The following is a 22,241-nucleotide window of genomic DNA, read 5'->3' on the forward strand; positions in this document are numbered from 1 at the left end:
AAACTGGTACATACTCTTAGTCTCTGCTTTCTTGGAGACGCGCTTTGGTGAGATGACCGGTGTGTTAGCATTGCTGTTACGGGAGCTTCTCGCTTCAGAAACTTTTTTTTTAATATGGGCTAACTAGGATTCAGTGCTACATCCTTAAAGTCGGAACATTGCGTGAACGATCCCGTGTTAAACACAAGATTTTTTTTTTTTTGCTGGTTCCACAAAGTAGTATAATGGTCGACGAACTGAAGTGACGCTGACTTTGTCAAGCAGTGAACAGCCGACAGCCACGTCTTCGCCGTAACTACGGCAGGTCACGCGACCACCCGGATAATAACGTCAGAGTTTGTTAAACAATACTTAGCTTTATTCTCTAACTGCGTCAATCAAGCCCTTCCTCACTGACGTAAATGTAGCCATTTAATGATGAATTCCTTTCACACTTCCTCTTTCGTTAACAGTCATCGAAATGTTGTCCGCAGGCTCACTTCTTCCTTACTCGTTCCACGCGGAGTTTCGGTCGTAGTAAACCTGAGCCTGCGAGCACGGCAGCGCCTCCGCGGGGATGCGGCACTCAAATTGTTCCTGATCGAAGAAAGTGCCCTCGTCGCAGTGAAACGAGTACTTCAGGAACAGTCGCTGTCCCTTGGTGCCCACTACGACGGTGCACACGTGAAAGTACTCGCAGTCCAGTTCCACGTCGGCGTAGTAGCCGTACTGACGACCCCAGCAGCTGAAGTTCGATGGAGGCGCCTCGGGGACGCTGTGGCCGTTGGAAGCCGTGACAGCGTGCTTCGCCATGATGTGCTTCACCCCGAGTCCAGCCAAGATCACTTCAGATGAGAGCAACTGGTTTCGCATTTTTTTTTTCAAAGACGGTAGCATGGCGTTGCCGAAGAGAAAGAAAAAAAAAGACAAAGGAAATATTTTACTAAAAACGAAATGGCTGCCAGTTTGTTATTCATATAAAATAAACGCAAACAAGTGTATACACAAAAAAAAAACACCCACATGCACTTATTATTTATGTCTATCATCCTTGTTTTCAGTCTGGGATGTTATATTTTAAATTAGAGTGCATCAAGCAAGGGAAAATCTGCAAGCGGTGACAACACCCTGGATCGAAGTTGCCAACTGCAACCATATATGGCGGAGCACACCATAGTGCGATCTTCATATTAACCTTCTGCCTGTGGCGTTTTTATTGAGCATTTAAACACAAACGCACGGGTAATTATTATCATCATCACTATTATCATCATCACTATTATCATTATTATCATCATCATCATCATCATCATCATCATCATCATCATCATCATCATCATCATCATCATCATCATCATTATTATTATTATTATTATTATTATTATTATTATTATTATTATTATTATTATTATTATTATTATTATTATTATTATTATTATTATTGTTATTATTATTTCGACTACCCCGAAATTCTGCCGGGAATATATTATTCGGGACATCATAGACGACAAGCACAGGGCAGGTCTCAAAAAGTGGAGTTTGTGTGATGCATATAGTCCCATCACAACGCGGTGGAACCTACGCGTAAGTATGTTCTACTCATACAAGTCTCGCTTTCCGCGCTTAGATGGGCAGTCTTTGTGACGTGCAATGCTTTTACGCGTAATAAACGCAGCATACTACAGCTCCAATCGTACAGCTCGTGCACGCAACGTTACATCGACTCAGGCGTGAGAGACGCACTCGAGGGCAGCTAGCCAAGAGTACGCGATGCAGTACCTTCTATAGTCGCGACGCAGGCGTTGACTTGCGGTCGCAGGACATATACGGACAATCGTGTTGCTCCGCTATCACTCTGTCGCCACAGCGGTGTTTAATAGTTTACGACCACCGACGCCCGTACGGCAATAGCTCAGCCATACGTTTACAAAATAGAAGTATTATATATACTCTATTCCACCACGCAATCATATTTCGAGTAGCGAGACACTATGTATGCATAGAGAATGCGAGCAACCAGACGAATCTGTCTAGCCTTCGTAGCGTTTCCCGGATGTCTATGACACAGAGAACTGTCTAACCGCGGTTCGCAACAAAGCGTCACGTGGGGTGCAGCGAGATGAGAGAGTGCTGTTTGTTCCCGCAGAGGGCAATAGCCGTGTCGTAAACGATAAGGGCAAAACCCTATGACCAAACAGATGGCGAGTGCCAAGGCCTCAGCGAACGCAAATGGCGCATATCGACGAGAACAGCTAGAGAGATACTGCTCCAGAGGAATCGAAAGTGAAAAAAAAAACACAAATTCGTTAAGGGCAATGTGCGCATGTACATAAATTATGCATAGAAGGCCAAAGGAGAGTACAGTATAAAATTACTTTTTCTATAACCTGCATGAACCATTCTTGAACTTGGCGACCTGGCAGATCAATAGACCATTACAAATTCACGAAAGTTTGATTTGTTAGTGAAATTAGAGTAAAATAATAATGTTTAGACACGGTGCAATAGAGTTGGTTTTCAAGTCACCTTAACAAATGCAAATAAAATGACACTGTAGGAATTAACGGGAGGTCATTCAAGTTTAGCAGTCTCGCATCTCCAGTCTGGCCACAACCGGCATAACATAGGGCAAGGCAGTTCCTCTCTTATCTGTTTGTTTTGAGCTACCTTGGGGTAAATGTTAAAGAGCGTAAAAAGGAATTAACATTATGCACCCCAGTCTTGGCAGCAACTAATTTACATTGGTCAAACTACTGAAATTACTTTTTGCTGTAATTAGGTTTGTAACTGATTACTTTTGGGTCCGGCAAGTTAATATTACGTTCAGCGAGTAACTTTAACAATATCTCGTTACTGTTCCGATTACATTTCACTAAAATACAGCATCTCCGCTTTCTTTAACGTATAAAAAAATCCCTTAAAAAAAAAGAAAGCTAAGAAATGCCATTTATTCCGAATACCAATCCTGAAGCGTTCGAACTTACTTGGACATTGATATCCGAAATGCTTTCGACATCAGACGGCTCGCGACGGCGACCGCGGCTTACGCATCCACAGTCCGTATACTTTTGCTAACGGGTGCACATGAGTACTGACTGATGTGTCGCACACTTTAATCACTTCTGTTCAAGTAATTCTGAAGTAATTGAATTACATTTTAAAAGACACAGCAATGTGATGACATTACTTTCGGCAAGTGCTTATGAGCAATGTCATTCCAAGTAAAAGTTTAGGGGAGTAATTACTTGTTAAACTTCATTATTTGTAAGGGCTGTCATCTTCGTTCCCCACCTGTAAAGTACAGTAGACAGAATTCCTGCCGAGTTCTATAGCTGCTTTCATCACATTCACCTGCGTCACACCCTTATCTGAACAAAATGAACACGGGGACAGTCAACAGAGCTGACTCAAGTTCCTCAGTGAGCATGTACTGAGATTCACCTTGTTCCCAACTGGACTCCGATACGCAGAATGCTCCGGCATGCTAGGCAATCGGACATTGCCTCGAGGGGAAAGGTTGAATACTGTTGTCGGCTTCTGCGTAAGCTTGATGTATTCGTAGTTGGGAACGTCGAAGTACATCTCCGACAGCTCGCAAGGGGTTGCCAAGTCGGGAAACTGGCAACTCTTGGTGCGCTGGTCGAACACAGTGGGCATGGGGCAAGACATCCTGGCTCCGATCTCTTCGCCATCGACGATAGCGCACATGAAGTACGACCTGCGCAATCGAGTGTTTAGAAAAAAATTATTTACAGCATGTACAGAACACAAAGGATTCATACCATTCCAGTAACAGGGCACATACACTTCGGCACATCTATGTTTCACGACTAACATCACTACGTTACAGTGAAGACATTTGCTCTAATATACAAGACAATGTTGGCATATGTGTACACAAGAATTAACTCAATGCGATATCATGATACAATGGTATAACGATACAATAGATGCAATGAAACACGATATGCAACAAATGAAATCATATATAACAACTCAACGGGCGCTGCTTAGCACCAAGTCAGTCGAAAAATTAGTTGTATCCTTTCGTGTTCCACGTTGACGAAAGGGCATGACCAATGCCGCAGAAACTCTTGCTCCCCGAGGAAGAAAAGCTCCTCGAAGAGGAACGCGGGGATCTCTCGTCTCATTCTTCCCAGTACCGGCCACAAAGCACGCCAGCGGCAATTGGCAGCTACGGCCTCAGATCGGTTTCTCCAAAGGCTGAACAGCCCCGCAACTATTAACAGAGTGGAGAAGCGGCTACGCGGCAATCGGCCGTTGGACACGAAAGTTCGCACACCCTGTCCCCGAAAACCAGCATTAACCGCACGCCAAAAAAGGGTGAAACCACACATTCAAACGTCGCATGACGATTGGTCTCTACCATGACGCAGTTAGGGCAAGTGGAAGTGCGAACCACCTGCCATCGCTGCAACCGATCCCGCGTGGGGAGCAAGCCCCAGCCCAACCGCCAGACAAAGTCTCTGAGATGCCCTGGAAACACTGCGGCAGTTATTGGTTTCCAAGCGCTGTTCATTACAGATTGACGATTCCGGAGCCCTCCACTACGGCGTCTCTCATAATCATATGGTGGTTTTGGGACGTTAAACCCCACATATCAATCAATCAAAGACATAGCATCAGTCGCTATAATATAGTTCATTCCTTCAGAACGTCGTACATGTATCGCTCCGTACAGCACGTTGATTGATATGTGGGGTTTAACGTCCCAAAACCACTATATGATTATGAGAGACGCCGTAGTGGAGGGCTCCGGAAATTTAGACCACCTGGGGTTCTTTAACGTGCACCCAAATCTGAGCACACGGGCCTAAAACATTTCCGCCTCCATCGAAAATGCAGCCGCCGCAGCCGGGATTCGAACCCGCGCCCTGCGGGTCAGCAGCCGAGTACCTTAGCCACTAGACCACCACGACGGGGCTCCGTACCGCACGTTGTACAGCTGTAAGGGCCCGATTTGTATACGCGTACCAACTTGCAATTCAACAATACGGTGCTCGCATTGACCTGTATATGATTGGAACTGATGTAGACGAGGAAGAGCGCAGTTTTACGCATGATGTGCAAGCTCAGATCAATCGTGAGCGAGCGCCATCTGCTACGCTGTTTGCTTTGAGATGCACACGTATTTTCTGCTTTATCTGTGCACTGATGGCTTCACAAGCCAGAGTGCGCCGATTGCTGTATCGAAGGACTCTTTGCTTCTCGTCCATATTAAAAACTACAGCCTATTTACAGTCGATGCTTGTGCGATATTAAAATAAAAAAATTGTTAGGCCATACTTCTTGATAGCCCCGAACTTTCGTTCTGAATTATTAGCACGCCCCGATAAGACGCGTATGCGCTGCAGTGCGCCCTTTATATTACGTTTTACATGTTCCAGTGTTTTAAAACCGCCTACAAGTAACGTTGTCATGTAGAGCGGGTATCCTCTGAACCATTGCTTACTTGACGGAACATAATCTAAGCACACGAGCGTCCAATGTCGTTTAACTCGCACCAACTGAACAGGCTGTTAAAACGCTGGTTGGTTGTTGAATTAGTTAATGTGTGGGTGGGAAGGACTTAACGTTGTAAGGCGACTGACGCTACGAGAGACGTCGTAGTGGAGGGCATCGCATAATTTTGACAATCGGTGGTTGTTTGACGTGCGCTCATGTCACACAGTACGCTGACATCTAGAATTTCGGCGGCATCGAAATGCAGTTGTTGCGGTTGGACTAGAACCCACCTCTTGAGGGTCAGCAGTCGACTACAGTAACCACGAAGCCTCCGCAGTAGCTTATAATCAGCCAACGCAAAAACCGCTCTTTCCGGACAAACTTTGATCACTAATTGTTGCGAAAGAACGGATATCGATCTAATTACACATATGCACAATGGGTGGCCCCACCTCAGGTTTGGTGATTTAATATTCAGCACGCATGCCACTCGTTCAACCCTCAACAGAACATCTGAGCAAGGGTGTTTCCAATTTTAATTGCTCATCAAAGCATTGTTTCATGTGAATGTTGTGTGTATGAGGACATTATAGTCAGTGTTCAACTGCTCCAGGTGACGCGAAATCTAACGTACGGTAATTTTCGAAAATCTCGGTATATTTTCTCCGTGGTGCACAACAACATACAGGTTATACGACGCAAGATAATAGAAATGATAAATTCGTACTTGCATCCCGAACGCATGTCGGCGTACGTTCCAGGCGCGATTCGGTCGCAGCTGAAGAGTCGTTTGGAAACCCGAGACTCCAGCAGCTTGGCACGCATGGTGAACGCTTCGTTGATGTAGTAGAACCTCTCCACTTGCTCACATACATCTGGTCTGGTCGCGTTCGGTGGCACGCAGGCGAAGCGCAGCTGGTCGAACACCCAGTCTCCTCGGCATTGGTAACTGTAGATGCGCGAGTGCAGCAGGCCGCCAATCACTTGCGGGTTGCAGATGTGGAACCCGTGGCATCCGGACATGGGGTCGGCGTAGAAGCCGTACGGCCGGCCCTGGCACGTAAAGGGCGACTTGATGCGGCCTTCGACGGCGTCGTCCGCGACGACGCCCACTTCATTGTGCTGATGGAAGCCGACGAGGAATGCCAGGGCTAACCACGCCGCCGGGGTCGGAAAAGCACGACGGACGAGGTGTACATCGTTGCAGGCGCCAAAGCCAGCCATGTATCGCTCTCGCGAACATGCATAGGTAACTGTCGATAGTCTGGCGGCTGTTCGTTCCGGGTTTCTTGTAACCTCGTAAGTTCGTGCGCCAATGCGCAGGCGCAGGTCAGGTATGCTCGCTGAGTGCGCCTGGGAGAGAGTTATAAAGAGAAAGCAAAGCTTCATACCGGGATTATTGAAGTGATATCCGATGTTACGGGACCGACAAAGAATTGTCGGAATCATCGTTGCCAGGAGTACCACTGTCTGCCTCGTGCACAAGATACGCTCGTATGCGGCTCATAAAGACGACGCCATAATGTGGTCATGAAGTAACAGACGATCTAAACATTCATATACGCACGGTGACGACGTAGCTAGATCGCTAAGTGCACCAATAATATTATTATTATCAGGGGTTTTACATGCTATAACCACGGTGCCATTTTGGGGCACTCAGATTTGGGTGCACGTTAAAGAACCCCAGGTGGTCTAAATTTCCGGAGCCCTCCACTACGGCGTCTCTCATAATCATATAGTGGTTTTGGGACGTTAAACCCCACATATCAATCAATCAATCAATTTTGGGGCATGCTGTAGTGAATGGCCCCGAAGATTTGTGGCATCTGGTATTCTTGAATATCCACTGTCATCACACAGAACACAGCCCTCGAGCACTTCGCCACAGTGAAAAAGCCGTGGCCCTGATCTAAGTCGTGACTGTTGGGTCAGTAACCACAAGCCATAACCATTGCGTCACCGAGGCGGATGACTATATGTGGGATTTAACGTCCCAAAACCGCCATATGATTACGAGAGATGCTGTAGTGGAGGTCTCCGAAAATTTTGACCAGCAGGGGTTCTTTAACGTGCGCCTAAATCTCAGCATACGGGCCTACAGCATTTCCGCCTCCATCAGAAATGCAGCCGCCGAAGCCGGGATTGGATCCCGCGACCTGCGGGTCAGCAGCCGAGTACCTTAGCCACTAGACCACCGCGGCGGGGCCAACAAGGCGGAGTTGACTGCAACGGACATATATGCTTGATACAATCTTCCCGGCATTACCTCACAAGTTTAAATATTTGTATTACGGGTGTCAACATAAGACGGGCATTGATTGATGTGTAGGTTTTAACGTCCCAAAACCACCACATGATTATGGGAGAAGCCGTAGTAGAGGGTTCTGGAAATTTTGATCACCTGGGGTTCTTTAACGTGCACCCAAATCTGAGCACATGGGCCTACAGCATTTTCATCTCCATTGAAAAAGCAGCCACCGCAGCAGGGATTCGATCCCGTGACCTGTGCGTCAGCAGCCGAGCACCTTAACCACCGAACCACCACGGCGTGGCATAAGATAAGGATTTCGAAGCCGATCGTTATTTCTATCAGTACTTGAACAAAGTTACGCCCTCTCCCACTTAAGGTAACCATGAGCAGCAATGAGCAAGTAGCATGCAATGCAGCGCATAAGTCGACTTAGGGTTTCATTTATCATGGGCACCTTATCAGATGTTAACGCGTCCTTGCAAGTGGAGCACACTGTGAATTCACTGTAGATTATGTTGCTGTTACTCGTCCCGAACACTTGTTGGAGCACGCCACGAGGGTTCATCGCCACGCCACGCGGGAGCACGTGGGTTCATAATGCGTCTGAAAACCTCATTCGACGCTACCACATGTTTGCTGAGACAGTGTATGCGGAGAAGACACAACGTCTTACCCAGCTCCTTACGATGGATAAGCGGCTGGGCAATCCTTTTGTTCACGTCTACTAGAGACGGGAAAACAAGAGTCTTTTGTGATGATGGTGTAAATTTTTTGCGCTCAGCAGTTTAATTATAGAATACCAAATATAGCCCAATACCACACATTGCTTCACACTTTACGCCTCACAGAGGCCCCAACGCACTCGAGCGTGAGCACGTTTTGGCAGCGCTTGGGCCTGCCGTTGCGCATGCGCAGTAAACACCGTTGGATACGCACACCGCATTGAGCATCGACATTAGCTGCTTCGCTCTCTACTAATCCATGAGAAGCTTCGTTTTAGGGGGTGAAGCTTCCTATGCTGTGAGTCGCGCGTCCGCGATGTATGTAGTAGTAGTAGTAGTAGTAGTAGTAGTAGTAGTAGTAGTAGTAGTAGTAGTAGTAGTAGTAGTAGTAGTAGTCATCGTCGATGTAGTAGTCTTCGTCATCGTAGTAGTAGGTAGCCACCTCCACGGCTGGAGTAGAGCAGTGGCACGCGCGCACCCTTTTCAATTGAGGAGGAAACCCACGCACGTTATTCATAATTAAAAAGATAGTTGTTCCTGATTAAATACCTTCCTGAGTAAAGTGTTAATGACTTAATCTCTAATAAAATTTGCCTTGAATTTGATGCTTACTAGAAAAAACTAGTACCAGAAAGATGCACTATGAGCACTATTTGACCAGAAAAGGTTGTCACGTTAAACTCGCTGGGCGTAACCTCATTGGTTTTAGCACGGTTTTACCAGGGACGGCTTTCAGCTCTCCCATAGTAGAGTACAAAGTACTCTAAATCGTTAACCATTTTTTCTAAACCCACAGGTTTAGCCAGGGTTGGGCCACAGTGCCATGAACTAGCGGCGTTGAATGGTGAGAACTAGACACGAAGCGCAGGCCGTAAGAGAGTATGTGCGTGCCGCTCTTCTATTCCGACCCTGCCACCTCTCGTTCAGTCCTTGGAATGTCCGCTGGATGGCGGTACTTCTGTATGATGAATATATGATGTAAAGATGTGAGATGGCGGTACTTGGACTGTTCACAAAACGGATGGACGAATGGACAGACAGACAGACAGAGAGACAGACAGACAGACAGACAGACAGACAGACAGACAGACAGACAGACAGACAGACAGACAGACAGACAGACAGATGCTCAGATGGATAGACGCACAGATGGGCGGACGCACGCACGGATAAACAGACAGACGAATGCAGTGACGAATGCAGGGACGAACGCACAGATGGAAGTACATATGGACGCACGGACGGACGGACGCACACATGGACGCACGGACGGATGGACGCACAGGCGGACTCAAGGACGGACAGTCGCACGATGGAGGCATGGATGTACGGATGAACGCACGGACAGTCGCACGATGGAGGCACGGATGGACTGACGGATGCTTCGCCCCTCTCATCATTATGTACTCCGGGGATATACTGCGATTTTTTAGGGGCGAAGATTTTTATAGTGGCACCCGTTCGTCCCTCGTAGTCGTAGTGTGTAACGATTGTTGCATTATGACCTCCAAGGAGATACAGGTGGGAGATCCGTTCTGTGCATTGTTGAACAATAAAAAATGGTGCTCAATGTACATGCCAATAGCTGCTAATGGGGAATGAGAGACAGAAGCAATCGGCTTTTAGTTAACGCACATGCTGCGACACAATTAGCAGCCATTGGCATGTACATTGAGCACTATCTGACAAGAAACGGTTGCTACGTTATACTCGCTGGGTGCAACCTCCTTAGTTTTAGAAAGACTTAGCGAGCGTTGAGCCGCAGTGCCATTAATACAATGAACTAGTTATACCATGAACTCGAGGAGGGAAGTAGACCCAAAGCGCAAGCCGTAAGAAAGCGTGCGTATGCCACCTCTTGTTTAGTCCTTGGAATGTCCGCTGCATGGCTATGCTTCTATATGGGGAATATATGATGAAAAGATGCGAGATGGTGGTACTTGGAGTGTTGAATAGATGGACGAACGGACACACAGACAGATGCATGGATGGACGCATGAACAGACGCAGCGTCGGATGCATGGACGAACGCCGGGACGGACGCACGAACAGACGCACGCACGTACGGGCGGATGGACGCATGGACGGTCACACAGACGGACGCATGGACGGACGGAAGCAATAACGAATGGACGGACGAATGCTTCGCCCCCCTCTCCATCATTCACTCCATGGATATGCTGCCAATTTTTTTAGATCTGAGGCTTCTTGGCGTCAAGCTCAGTGCGGTGTGCGGCGTGACCATCCTAACTGCGTGTGCATGTCTACTTCCCTCTCTCTCTTCCCCCAGCCCCCCCCCCCTGCGTCGACACGAAGCGCAAAGCGTCAGAGTACAAACGCATGCGAAACGAAGGCAGCATTGTCTCGTGTCTCAATGTCCCTCATTTCGCGGTAAAAATTTAAAAAAAAATTAGCAGATCTCACGTACTTGGGAATTGACGTTATGCGAAGCATGCGAAGGGAAGGTGACCGTGTTGCAATGTTTGATTGAGCTACATTCGTTCCTGAGGGACATAGCAAGAGGGGTGGGCAAAAAAAAATAGAACGCGTCATCAAATGACGCTAAATATATGTACAAATTTTGCACTCACAGACGCATGTTGAAGAGTTGCAGATGTTTATATAACCAACTATTTGCACTTGCGCGATGATGCCAACTGGAACATGCGTATTAGCAACACCAGAAGCTGATATGATGCGCTGATGCTAGCGAGGATGCTGGCCCTGGACACAGCTACATAAATAAACTTCAGCGCATGACAACTAACCACAATTCAGGTTAACCCGACTGGATGGCTGTATCAAACGAGTACATATTGCCGCGACAGGTTGGCCACGTTCAAGTAGCCCGCCGCAATCATCATGGCAAGAGCACCAGCAAGACCCGGCTGGCATGCGCCACGCGTTCGTGCGCTCCAACGACGAGGAAGAGGAAGTTAGTTGAATCTGTGCCTCTCGGCTACTCGGACTCGTCGACCATAGTCATTAGACTTGTGGGCACAAGTTCGCTTTAATAAAGTTGCTTGTTTTTTAGCCTGTCTGCCTCAGCATCGCTACATTTCTGGTGGAGTTGCTGGGTATGAATCGAAGCCCCGCGAGCTCAAGACAGCGTAGCCCCGACGACCAGCGTATCAACCCCGTGGAAGTGACTCCTGTACACCAGAGGGCAAGTCGCCGTCTTCGAGGTGACTCACCTGAGTTCGGTCCTCTTCACTTCACACCAAGGGGAATTCAAACTATGAATGCCACCACTATGACTACCCAGGTAACACCGGCACAAGTGTTCATTAGCCAACCGCACCAGCCACCAGTATTCTACGGTGACTCGTACGAGGATGTTGAAGATTGGCTGGACTTGTTCGAGAGAGTGGCGAACTTGAATGGATGGGACGAAAGAGAGAAGCTCCGTCGCGTATACTTCGCCCTGGTGGGCTTCGCAAAGACATGGTTTGAGAACCATGAAACCTCGTTGTCTACCTGGGAGGTATTTCGACGACAAGCGGTGGCTACGTTCGCGAACATGGACCGAAAAGAAAAAGCGGAAGCTGCTCTTCAATCCAGGAACCAACTCACAAACGAGAGTGCTGCCATGTACATTGAGGACATGGTCCGTTTGTTCGAGCGTGCGGATTACAACATGGCTGAGGATAAGAAGGTGCGCCATCTAATGCGCGGAGTGAAGCAAGAGCTGTTCGCCGTTCTCTTCCGCAACCCTCCAAGCACTGTTGCTGAGTTTTATTCGGAAGCGACAGCCATCGAAAAAACACTAGAACAACGCGCTCGGCAGTACAACCGGAATCTTAACTGCGCATCTGCACAGGTATTCTCTGGAGGCGTGCGAAACGACGTTGAAGCCCTGCGAGAGCTCATTAGATCAGTTATTAGGGAAAAACTGAGCAGACTGCAAATGCCCCAGACTCCAACTGCACTATCTGTTACAGACGTTGTTCGTGACGAACTGAGGCAGGTCATACGAGAACCAGAGCGTGAACTGCAGCCGGTTCGACCTATCCGAACGTACTCTGAAGTTCTCCGACAACCCACAGTACACAACAATGCAGCAGTTGCGATGGCGGCGACTCCTCTCCCATCTACAGCACGCAGCGCACCTCGTCCACGGGAACCAACGGCTACCTATCTGCCCCCAGGAGCACGTAGCACGCATCACTATGTGGAGCCTAGGCCCAGGAAAAGTGACGTCTGGCGTGATCACGAGCGCAGGCCTCTTTGTTTCCATTGTGGCGAAGCGGGTCATTTGTACAGATTCTGCCCTTACCGACAGGCCGGATTAAGAGGCTTTTCGTCGTATGCACCGTGCCCCCGAAACGGCGAACGACCAGCGGAGATTGAGGAGTTCTTGTCCACGCGCCAGAACTCGCCACCTATACGCCAGCGTCGGTCACGGTCACCATCGCCTATGCGCTACCGGTCATCCAGCCCACGTGCACCTTCAAGACAGCCTGGTCATCGCTCTCCAAGTCCACTCCCGGAAAACTGAAGCAAGCGACCTGTGGAAGTGAGGCCGCTGATAACATCAATTACGAAGATCCTCCAATATGGCTTGAGGGCGACGACGGTGTATTTCCGGTAAATGGACGCAGCCACGAAAGCGTTACTTCAGATTTGCGGTTGAGAATGGAAGGATGGGAGCTGAATGCCTTAGTCGACACCGGTGCTGATTATTCAGTGATAAGTCACAAGATGGTTAAGAAGTTAAACAAAGTTGTGACACAGTGGAGTGGATCACAGATACGCACGGCAGGTGGTCACATTATTACGCCCCTTGGCAGATGCACCGCAAGACTTGAAATACGGGGCTTTATTTACGTTGCCGATTTCATTGTGCTACCAGAATGTTCAAGAGACCTCATTATAGGAATGGATTTTTTGCGAGCTAATGGCGCCGTAATTAACCTGCATAGGTCCAGCGTATCGTTTTCGACTGAACGAGCTATACCCGTAGAGGAATCTGAGGAGCGAAGCCTAACTGCTCTACGCGTAGTTCATGATGACGTAACTGTGCCGCCACGCTGCAGTATAATGGTGCTCGTAGAGAATGACGCATTTTACAACCGCGAAGGCATAGCGGATACAAATTTAGGGCTGTTTTTGAAAAAAGGTGTCTGCGTAGCTCGGGGTCTTGTTCACGTGACGATTGGCCGTGCAGATGTCCTACTTACGAATTTCTCCAATGAACTTCAACACGTCGCTCAAGGCACGGCTATTGCCTATTTACACGACTTCTGTATGGCGACCGAACTATGCAGCTTAACCACGTCAACCACTCGACCAGTGGCCTGCAACATCGACATCCGTGACCATCAACCAGAGCCTTCCGGACAGTCAAAAGAAACAGATTTACGCCTTAGTAAAAGAATTCTCTGATTGCTTTTCGATTGCCTCGATGGTCCAGCGCACGTCAATTACGAAACACAGAATTATAACGCAAGACGACATGAGGCCTATATGCCAGCATCCATATCGAGTGTCACAGAAAGAACGGGAAATCATTAAGAAGCAAGTGGAGGAAATGCTTTCGGATGATGTCATCCAGCCTTCGAATAGTCCATGGGCGTCCCCCGTAGTGCTCGTTAAGAATAAAGACAATACGCTCAGATTCTGTGTCGACTACCGAAAACTCAACAGTGTAACTAAACGAGATGTCTGCCCGTTGCCACGTATTAACGATACACTAGATCGGCTGCGATCCGCAAAGTTTTTCTCCGCCTTGGATCTGAAAAGCGGATATTGGCAAATAGAGGTAGACGAGCGGGACCGTGAAAAAACGGCATTCGTAACACCAGATGGCCTCTACGAATTCAAAGCGCTTCCATTCGGCCTCTGTTCCGCGCCAGCGACGTTCCAGCGAATGATGGACACTGTCCTCGCGGGATTGAAATGGCAGTCATGCCTAGTGTATTTGGATGACGTGGTGGTATTCTCTGCAACGTTTGACAAACATCTAGAGCGACTGCGCACAGTATTACAAGCCATCCGGTCAGCAAACTTGACAATCAAACCCGAAAAATGCAACTTCTGCTTCGAAGAGCTGAGATTCCTTGGACATGTCATTAGTTCTGACGGTGTTCGTCCTGACCCCGAAAAAACAGCCGCTGTTCAGAGGTTCCCTACACCCAAAGACAAAAAGTCAGTGCGTCGATTTTTGGGTTTATGTGCCTACTATAGGCGATTTGTGGAAAACTTCTCAAAGATTGCGGAACCTCTTACAAAACTAACGAAAGACGACGTGCCCTTCACATGGGAAAGCGAACAACAGAAAGCTTTTGATGAATTAAGAAAACGGCTATAGGGTTCACCAATACTTGCCCGTATTGATGAGACACCCGACACTGAAGTCCATACCGATGCCAGCAATGTCGGCCTCGGCGCCATCCTAGTCCAGTGGCAAAATGGTCAAGAAAAAGTTTTAGCCTATGCCAACCGCAAGCTCTCAAAAGCTGAGGCAAACTACTCTGCTACTGAAAAAGAGTGCCTCGCAGTCATCTGGGCAATAAATAAGTTTCGACCCTACCTTTATGGTAGACCGTTCAGAGCTGTCAGTGACCACCATGCTCTATGCTGGCTAGCAAATCTCAAGGATCCGTCAGGTCGACTAGCCAGACGGAGCCTTAGGCTGCAGGAGTATGACATTACGGTCGTATACAAATCTGGAAGGAAACACAGTGATGCCGACTGCCTGTCACGCTCTCCCGTCGATCCAAGTGTACCTGAAGAGGAAGACTTCCCGTTTCTAGGCGTTGTCGACGCATTCGAAATCGCTCAACAACAACGAGATGACCCGGATTTGCTGGCGCTTATACAACACCTGCAGGGTCTCGACGTTCAAGTTCCTCGCATATTCTCCAGAGGGCTCTCCACGTTCTGCCTTCGAGGAAGTGTCCTTTACAGGAGGAACTTTGAACCTAATGGCGAAACGTTTTTACTAGTCGTGCCCACAGCCATGCGACAGGAAATTCTGCATGCATGCCATGACGAGCCAACATCTGGCCACATGGGTGTGAGCCGAACATTCGCCAGGATTCGCCTGAAATACTATTGGCCTAAGTTGCTCGCATCAGTGCAGCGCTACGTGAAAACTTGTCGTCAATGTCAACGGCGCAAAACTCCAGCCGTAAAACCAGCCGGCCTTCTCCATCCAATAGACCCTCCGGATGCCCCATTCCAACAAGTCGGCATGGACTTCCTAGGACCTTTCCCGACATCATGTGCAGGCAAGAAATGGATTGTCGTAGCTACAGACTATCTGACCCGTTATGCTGACACTGACTCTCTGTACAGTGCGACAGCTGCCGAAGTCGCCAAGTTCTTTGTGAACAACATAGTGCTCAGACATGGTGCGCCCATCGTCGTTATTACGGATCGGGGCACCGCATTTACGGCAGACCTTATGCAATGTCTGATACGCATGACAAATACCGATCACAGAAGAACAATGGCGTATCACCCTCAGTCAAATGGCTTAACCGAACGCCTCCACCGAACTCTGACCGACATGCTATCAATGTATGTCAATGTTGAACATAAACAGTGGGATGAAATATTACCCTACGTAACATTCGCATATAATACGGCCGTTCAAGAAACAACCCACGTTGCCCCTTTCGAACTAGTATTCGGCCGAAAAGTGACCACCCCACTGGATGCCATGTTACCACTACAGGACGAAAACAGCTATACACCTGACTTAGATGACTTCTTGCAAAGAGCCGAAGAAGCACGACAAATGGCAAGATACCGAATACGCCGTCAGCAGCGCATCGACTCTAGTCGGTACAACAAGCGAGGCAGTGATGCACTCTATCATCCCGGTGACAAAGTGTGGATATGGATCCCAGTGCGCCGCCGCGGACTCTCTGAAAAAGCTTCTTTGTCGATACTTCAGCCCTTATGAAGTACTCAACCGTATCAGCGACGTCACTTATGAAGTCAGATCCGCGGGACACGTGAGCTCAAGACACCGCAATACCACGGAAGTGGTACACGTAGTCCACATGAAGCCCTATCATGACAGATCGTCGGAAAACGAGTGAGAGGGCGCATGTATCATTTCACTCTCTCAAGCATCGGGACGATGCATCTGAGGAGGGGGATAATGCCGCGACAGGTTGGCCACGTTCAAGTAGCCCGCCGCAATCATCATGGCAAGAGCACCAGCAAGACCCGGCTGGCATGCGCCACGCGTTCGCGCGCTCCAACAACGAGGAAGAGGAAGTTAGTTGAATCTGTGCCTCTCGGCTACTCGGACTCGACGACCATAGTCATCAGACTTGTGGGCACAAATTCGCCCTAATAAAGTTGCTTGTTTTTTAGCCAGTCTGCCTCAGCATCGCTACAATATGTAATGTTTAAAAAGTTGGGTAGGCAGCACTGCAACCACTATTGACATTTCTTGAAGATTAGCAAGTAGTTCTGACATCTGCTCTCCCATAGTACAGTACAATGTACTCTAAATCGTCAACCATTTTTTCTAAACCTACAGGTTTAGCCAGGGTTAGGGCTCCTTATCGACAAAATGTGGCTTCACTTCAAATCAGGTGGTAGGGATTCAAAAATGTTCTCAGAGAGTGGGAAAAACGGAAAAGCGCAAAGTTGGAGCGGTGTGCTGCAAAAGGGGCGGCCACAGTGGGGCGGCCGCTTCAGACACGAACAAGTGAAATAGCTTAACGCTTCGGAGTCAACAGACGGTCACCGCGGCCGGCTACCAGAAAGGGTTGCCGACTATAGCGGTGTACGCCTGTTCCCGAAAACCTATGAATGAGACATACAACAAGAAAGCAGTTACAAACAGGGAGGGGGGGGAAGCAGGCGTCGTATTTTTTAACACCAAGATGTCGAAGGTAAACGCTGACGGATGGGTTCTGAAGAGCGCGTGTTTAATGAGGAAAGTTATTGGAAGAAGTATGCCTTCCGTATCCCCGTAGGTAGCCCGCTAAGCGAAATTCATCCAAGAATGCGGCGGCATGTTGGCTCTTTTTGTCAGCCAACATGCCACCAAATTCTTGAATCGATTCCGCTGAGCGGGCCGCCTACGCCTGACGTCTCTGAACCACGATATGATTTTGAGAGACGCCGCAGTGGAGGGCTCCGGAAATTTACACCATCTGGTGTTCACTAACGTGCACTAACATCGCACAGGACACTGGCCTCTAGCCACTTCAGCATTGTTCAGACAAGAAGGTTTTATAAAGAATATCTATCGTTTTATGCGATAAAGTGGTATGAGTTTGTACTGTAATAAACTGAAAAATAGTGCTGGAAAGGTAGTTCAACCTAGCTGTACTAGCAGATGTTTTACAGAAACGCAGCAGTAAAAGGGCACTGTCCAGCGCACGCGGATCTAACAATGTCATTAATTCCGGCAACGGCCCCGTTCATCTAAAATCACTGGTGCAGTTGATCATTTATTAGCCATGTCTCAAGCTTCCCTATTCAAGATAAAAAAGGTGTGTGATAAGTTTATTACGCACCGAAACATCTTTTTCTTCAATGGTACAACAACTTGAGAACTCAAGCGTTTTGACATCTGAAAGCTTCCCTTAGCCCATACATTAGGCGTCCAGGTGAAATTCTGCCAAGGTTTATACGCGTAAGCTTTCTTGCTAAAGCTAAAAGAAAGTGCTTGGTATTCGTATTTTGAAACATTACTAGCCCAATTGTGACAACTTAAAGTCAACCAGTTAGATCACTTGTATCGCTTCACATAGATACAACAATGTCACCCTTCTAGCAGCAAATGCACTGACTACCATCGTTTCATATACAGTCATATGCCGAGTGCGAGCTTTTAATTGTATCGCGATTAGGTGTTCAAACATGTTGCGCCGGACGGTGTCACATGAGCGCGAAGAATACATGTTTTTTACAGGTGCAGCCATGTGGTCGCTGTCAAGCAATTGCAACGAAAAAAATAAAGTATCTTCGCAAGTTGCTCGTGGGTATTTAGTGCATTTTTTTTTTCGGGGCATATATTGCACTATGTTCATACGATCGCCTTTGATATGTCTTTGTGCACCACCAACAAGAAAACTGGATGCTTGTCGTAACTTCCAATGAATTCCTGGCTTGGAGAGCTGAAGCTGGATGGCAGCAGTTTTTACGTGGCATACAACGCTTTGCGTCAACGTCCAGCACTCAACACCAGTAAACCAAAGCGCACTATGCAAAAACTGTGAAGGCTTCCTGAATGGCACCAAAATTATTTAGATATACGCTTAATGCAAATACAATTGCGGAATTGTTCGATGGTAAAGTGAAGAATTTCATCAAAAATATTTGACACTTGTGGAAGATGTTCGCGAATTTGCTGCTCGTCAGCAATAATGGTTTTTTTAAACCTGAATAATTTGATCTACATGCGGGTTTAACGTCCCAAATTCACCATATGAATATAGGAGACGCCATAGTTTTTTGCTTTGTTTAACCAGTTCGGACTTGTGCGTACAAGCGAAATTTTCAATTTCAGGTGCGTTAGCTGTCTCATATTCAGGGACATTAATAAGGCAGAAAGGCGCTGCTTAATTTTAATAATTTTATTTTCTACGCATACAATAAGTAACGTGCCATTTAATTCCACCCGAACTATTCTGCTTTCCATTGCATGGCTCCTTGTTGGATTTAGACCCACTAAGGCCGCTAAAATCAACCCCACAAAAATTTTACTGAACGTGGTATACATATATGTATGTGCAACTGACAGATAAACTTAATTTCTGGAGTTTCCTCGGCTACTGCGAGAATAGACACTCTATGTACATATAGCTCGTGTTCTCACAGCAACATAGGTCATTTTGTGCGTTTGTGTTTTATGCATCGTCCAGACTTTATATGAGCTAGATGACGCTGATTCCATCTCATGAAATCATCATAACACGTTGACCTGACAAATCAAGCACGAAATCTTGAGTTGCATGAGCAGAAAAGGAGCAAAAGAAAGCTGAAGATAGAGGCTGAGAGAATAACTAGATATTAGCATCTGGTTTGCTCCCTTGCCATAGAGTGGGGAAATAGGTGCAAGGAAGAGGGTGTAAAGTGAGAAAGGAAAAAAAAATATTGGCCCTGTATCTGCATGTTAATCAGCAAATGTCGTCGAAAGACGATCTTGCGTGTAAAGAGAGTGAACAAAACATTCGATGTTCTGCGCAAGAAATTGGCAAATGGTATTCTGGAGGCGCTGCGTTAGAGTGCCTCGAGCGTACAGCGGAGGTGAACGAACGCATCAAGTCACGACACACGTCAGACATGAGCGCTATCTGGTAGTTTTTTTTTTTTGGGAAAACGAAGCGCATGGCTCTGAGACTGGCGCGCACGCCCGTCTCAGAGGTGATAAAGTGTAGAACGCAAGGCGACCGGTAGGTGCCACCACCGTGTCGTCTTAGCAAAGCGTTGAAAAGACTCGCCTTTTCGTGCATGTGTTGCAAGGTCAGCGCAACGTGATAAACGCTACGGGCCTTAGAATTACTTATGTATGCCTTTTCTAGTAAGAGGCACACATACAAAATATATACGTGTTGTTATGATGCCTGAGGTATGCGCAATAATTGCTTTTAATTGACAATTGCATAAGTGTGAACGCTGAATCATGAGTAACATTGGTGGGTGCTGCGGATGGGGTAGGCTTGTTTGGGGTATCATTAGGTATGTTCGATGCCTTTTAAGGTGTCCTTCAAAGTGGGCAAACAGACAGACAGACAGACAGACAGACAGACAGACAGACAGACAGACAGACAGACAGACCAAAATTTTTACGTTGAAGGCTCCCAAGAAAGACTATCGTCTTCAAAGGTCACAGCATATCCACGGAGTAAATTATGACGTGTGGGGCGATGTTTGGGAGGGTTTGATCGGTAAACCGTGAGTCCTCCGTCCGTCTGTCCGTCCGTCCATCTGTCCGTCCATCTGTCTGTCTGTCTGTCTGTCTGTCTGTCTGTCTGTCTGTCTGTGCTTAATTTCGTGCTTGATTTGTCAGGTCAACGTGTTATGATGAGTTCATGAGATGGCATCAGCGTCATCTAGCTCATATAAAGTCTGGACGATGCATAAAACACACATGCACAAAATGACCTATGTCTGTCTGTCTGTCTGTCTGTCTGTCTGTCTGTCTGTCTGTCTGTCTGTCTGTCCAAAGATCTCGAATTATGCGAGCGATGCGAGCGGCCTCTTGTGAATACTTCGCGTACTCGGCTTGATTACGACATACAACTACGGCAGACAAGCCCCCGCCTTGAGGAGCTTCGCCTCTAAAAGATGGCTGATCCCTTCACCCCAGGAATCGGTATAACAGCAAAGTGAAACATGACTTTACAGATGTAGCCTATTTTTAATGTGCAATAATATATGACTGCTTGTGGTAATTTCTACGGTTTTCGGCAGCTATTCGCAACTCCATAAAACGCTCCATGAGCTAACAATTCTGCTCGAAAAAGAAGGATATCTGCACTGAACACGGTTAACGCAGCACTTTCGCTTGGCGCTGTGCGGACGTTTCTCGACTGTGGAATAGGGTTGCGTTGCTTCGTCGGAGGTGCTAAAGTGCTGGCCAAAAACCATCTGGCTCATTCTCATTGGCAGAAAGGATTTCGCTGGTGAAACAGCAGAAATAGTCGTGCTGTGTACGCAAACATCGAGCCTTTGCTGCTGCTCAAACACAAACAGAGTGGACTCAAATTAACAGCTTTCATGGTCATTACACCTCACCCAAACCCCAGACCAGAGGACTAGTAGGCAGCCATGCTCGGCTGCTAGGACCTTCAGGCCCGTTAGGCCCATTAGATTCAGAGATCCAGGACAGCATCTCCAACCAATAGTGCTCCGGAATAGAGACTGCTACTAATCTGTAAAAATCTCGAAAAAAGTCCTAGATCAATTTTCTGTAATTAAATGTTTTTCACCACCACCACCTTGGTGTTTGATGAACGCGCTGCAAGTGTCAACTATGCTAGCGCCTCCTTATTGAAGACTGTGGCGCGTGGAGGCACCCTTCTACGCTTATTTATTTATTTATTTATTTATTTATTTATTTATTTATTTATTTATTTTACCCTCACGGTTTTCACATTACAGATGGGAGAAGCATGTTACTGGTCAAAAATGGAAAACAACACTTGATAAATGCATGCAAGAACGAAACTTCAATAATTATCAGAATAATACATAAATACGTTATATATACACTACTGTGGCGTATGTCGTTCAGAGCATTGCTGGCTGGCGTTCAACATCGCAAATGGGTACAGAAATGGGCCACTTTTAGTGCGTGCCTCAAGAGTAGTTGAAAGAAAAAATCAAGGAGCGGTGTTTAAATTGAGATGCGGCAGTCCAGCTTACATCAGTCATAAGTACGTTTGAGCGTCAAGACATAGCGTACATATAATATTTCATCAGATGAATCAGAATGCATGACGTTTGTTGTCCAATCTCTTCCCAGATGTTACGCAGAGAACATTAGATGTCCCCGAGCTGGAATAGCATCGCAAGGCAATACTGCTGGCACGTTGGCAGTCGTGACAACCAAACCAATCTTCCAATGCTTGGTCCAGTAGCGATGGTACAAGGCGTACTTCGTTTAGCCATAAATGATGCAGCATACACAAGTATCGCTGAACATCTCGCATACATACGGGGTCATGTTTACTTGTTCCCCTTTAACGACACGAAGGCTGTCAAGCACTGTCGAGACTGAGTGCACATGCACATGTCAGTGTTCCCGTGATTTTAAAATGCAGCAACTTAACAACTACATATACAGCGTGTGCAAAACTCGTCGAAAAACGACACATTCACGGCTTCATGTACTAGCGCCT

General features: G+C 47.2%; 2 protein-coding genes across 2 annotated transcripts in view; both read right to left on the reverse strand.

The window, feature by feature from the left end:
• Positions 1-336: 336 nt before the first annotated feature.
• LOC119172229 (uncharacterized) lies at positions 337-22,236 on the reverse strand. The gene is made up of 3 exons (XM_037423264.2): positions 6,173-22,236; positions 3,421-3,697; positions 337-840 (listed from the first exon to the last, which is right to left on the reverse strand). Exons 1-3 carry the CDS (start codon positions 6,892-6,894, stop codon positions 487-489), a joined length of 1,353 nt encoding a protein of 450 aa, XP_037279161.2. The 5' UTR covers positions 6,895-22,236; the 3' UTR covers positions 337-486.
• The window catches only part of LOC119172231 (cholinesterase), a 306,247-nt gene continuing 290,677 nt past the window's right edge, over positions 6,672-22,241 (reverse strand). The window contains exon 8 of the mRNA XM_075893348.1: positions 6,672-6,798. The gene's annotated coding sequence lies outside the window, so the exon portion shown is untranslated. The remainder of the gene's footprint in view (positions 6,799-22,241) is intronic.

Source organism: Rhipicephalus microplus, chromosome 4, assembly GCF_043290135.1.
Source record: "Rhipicephalus microplus isolate Deutch F79 chromosome 4, USDA_Rmic, whole genome shotgun sequence".
Lineage (NCBI taxonomy): Eukaryota > Metazoa > Arthropoda > Arachnida > Ixodida > Ixodidae > Rhipicephalus > Rhipicephalus microplus.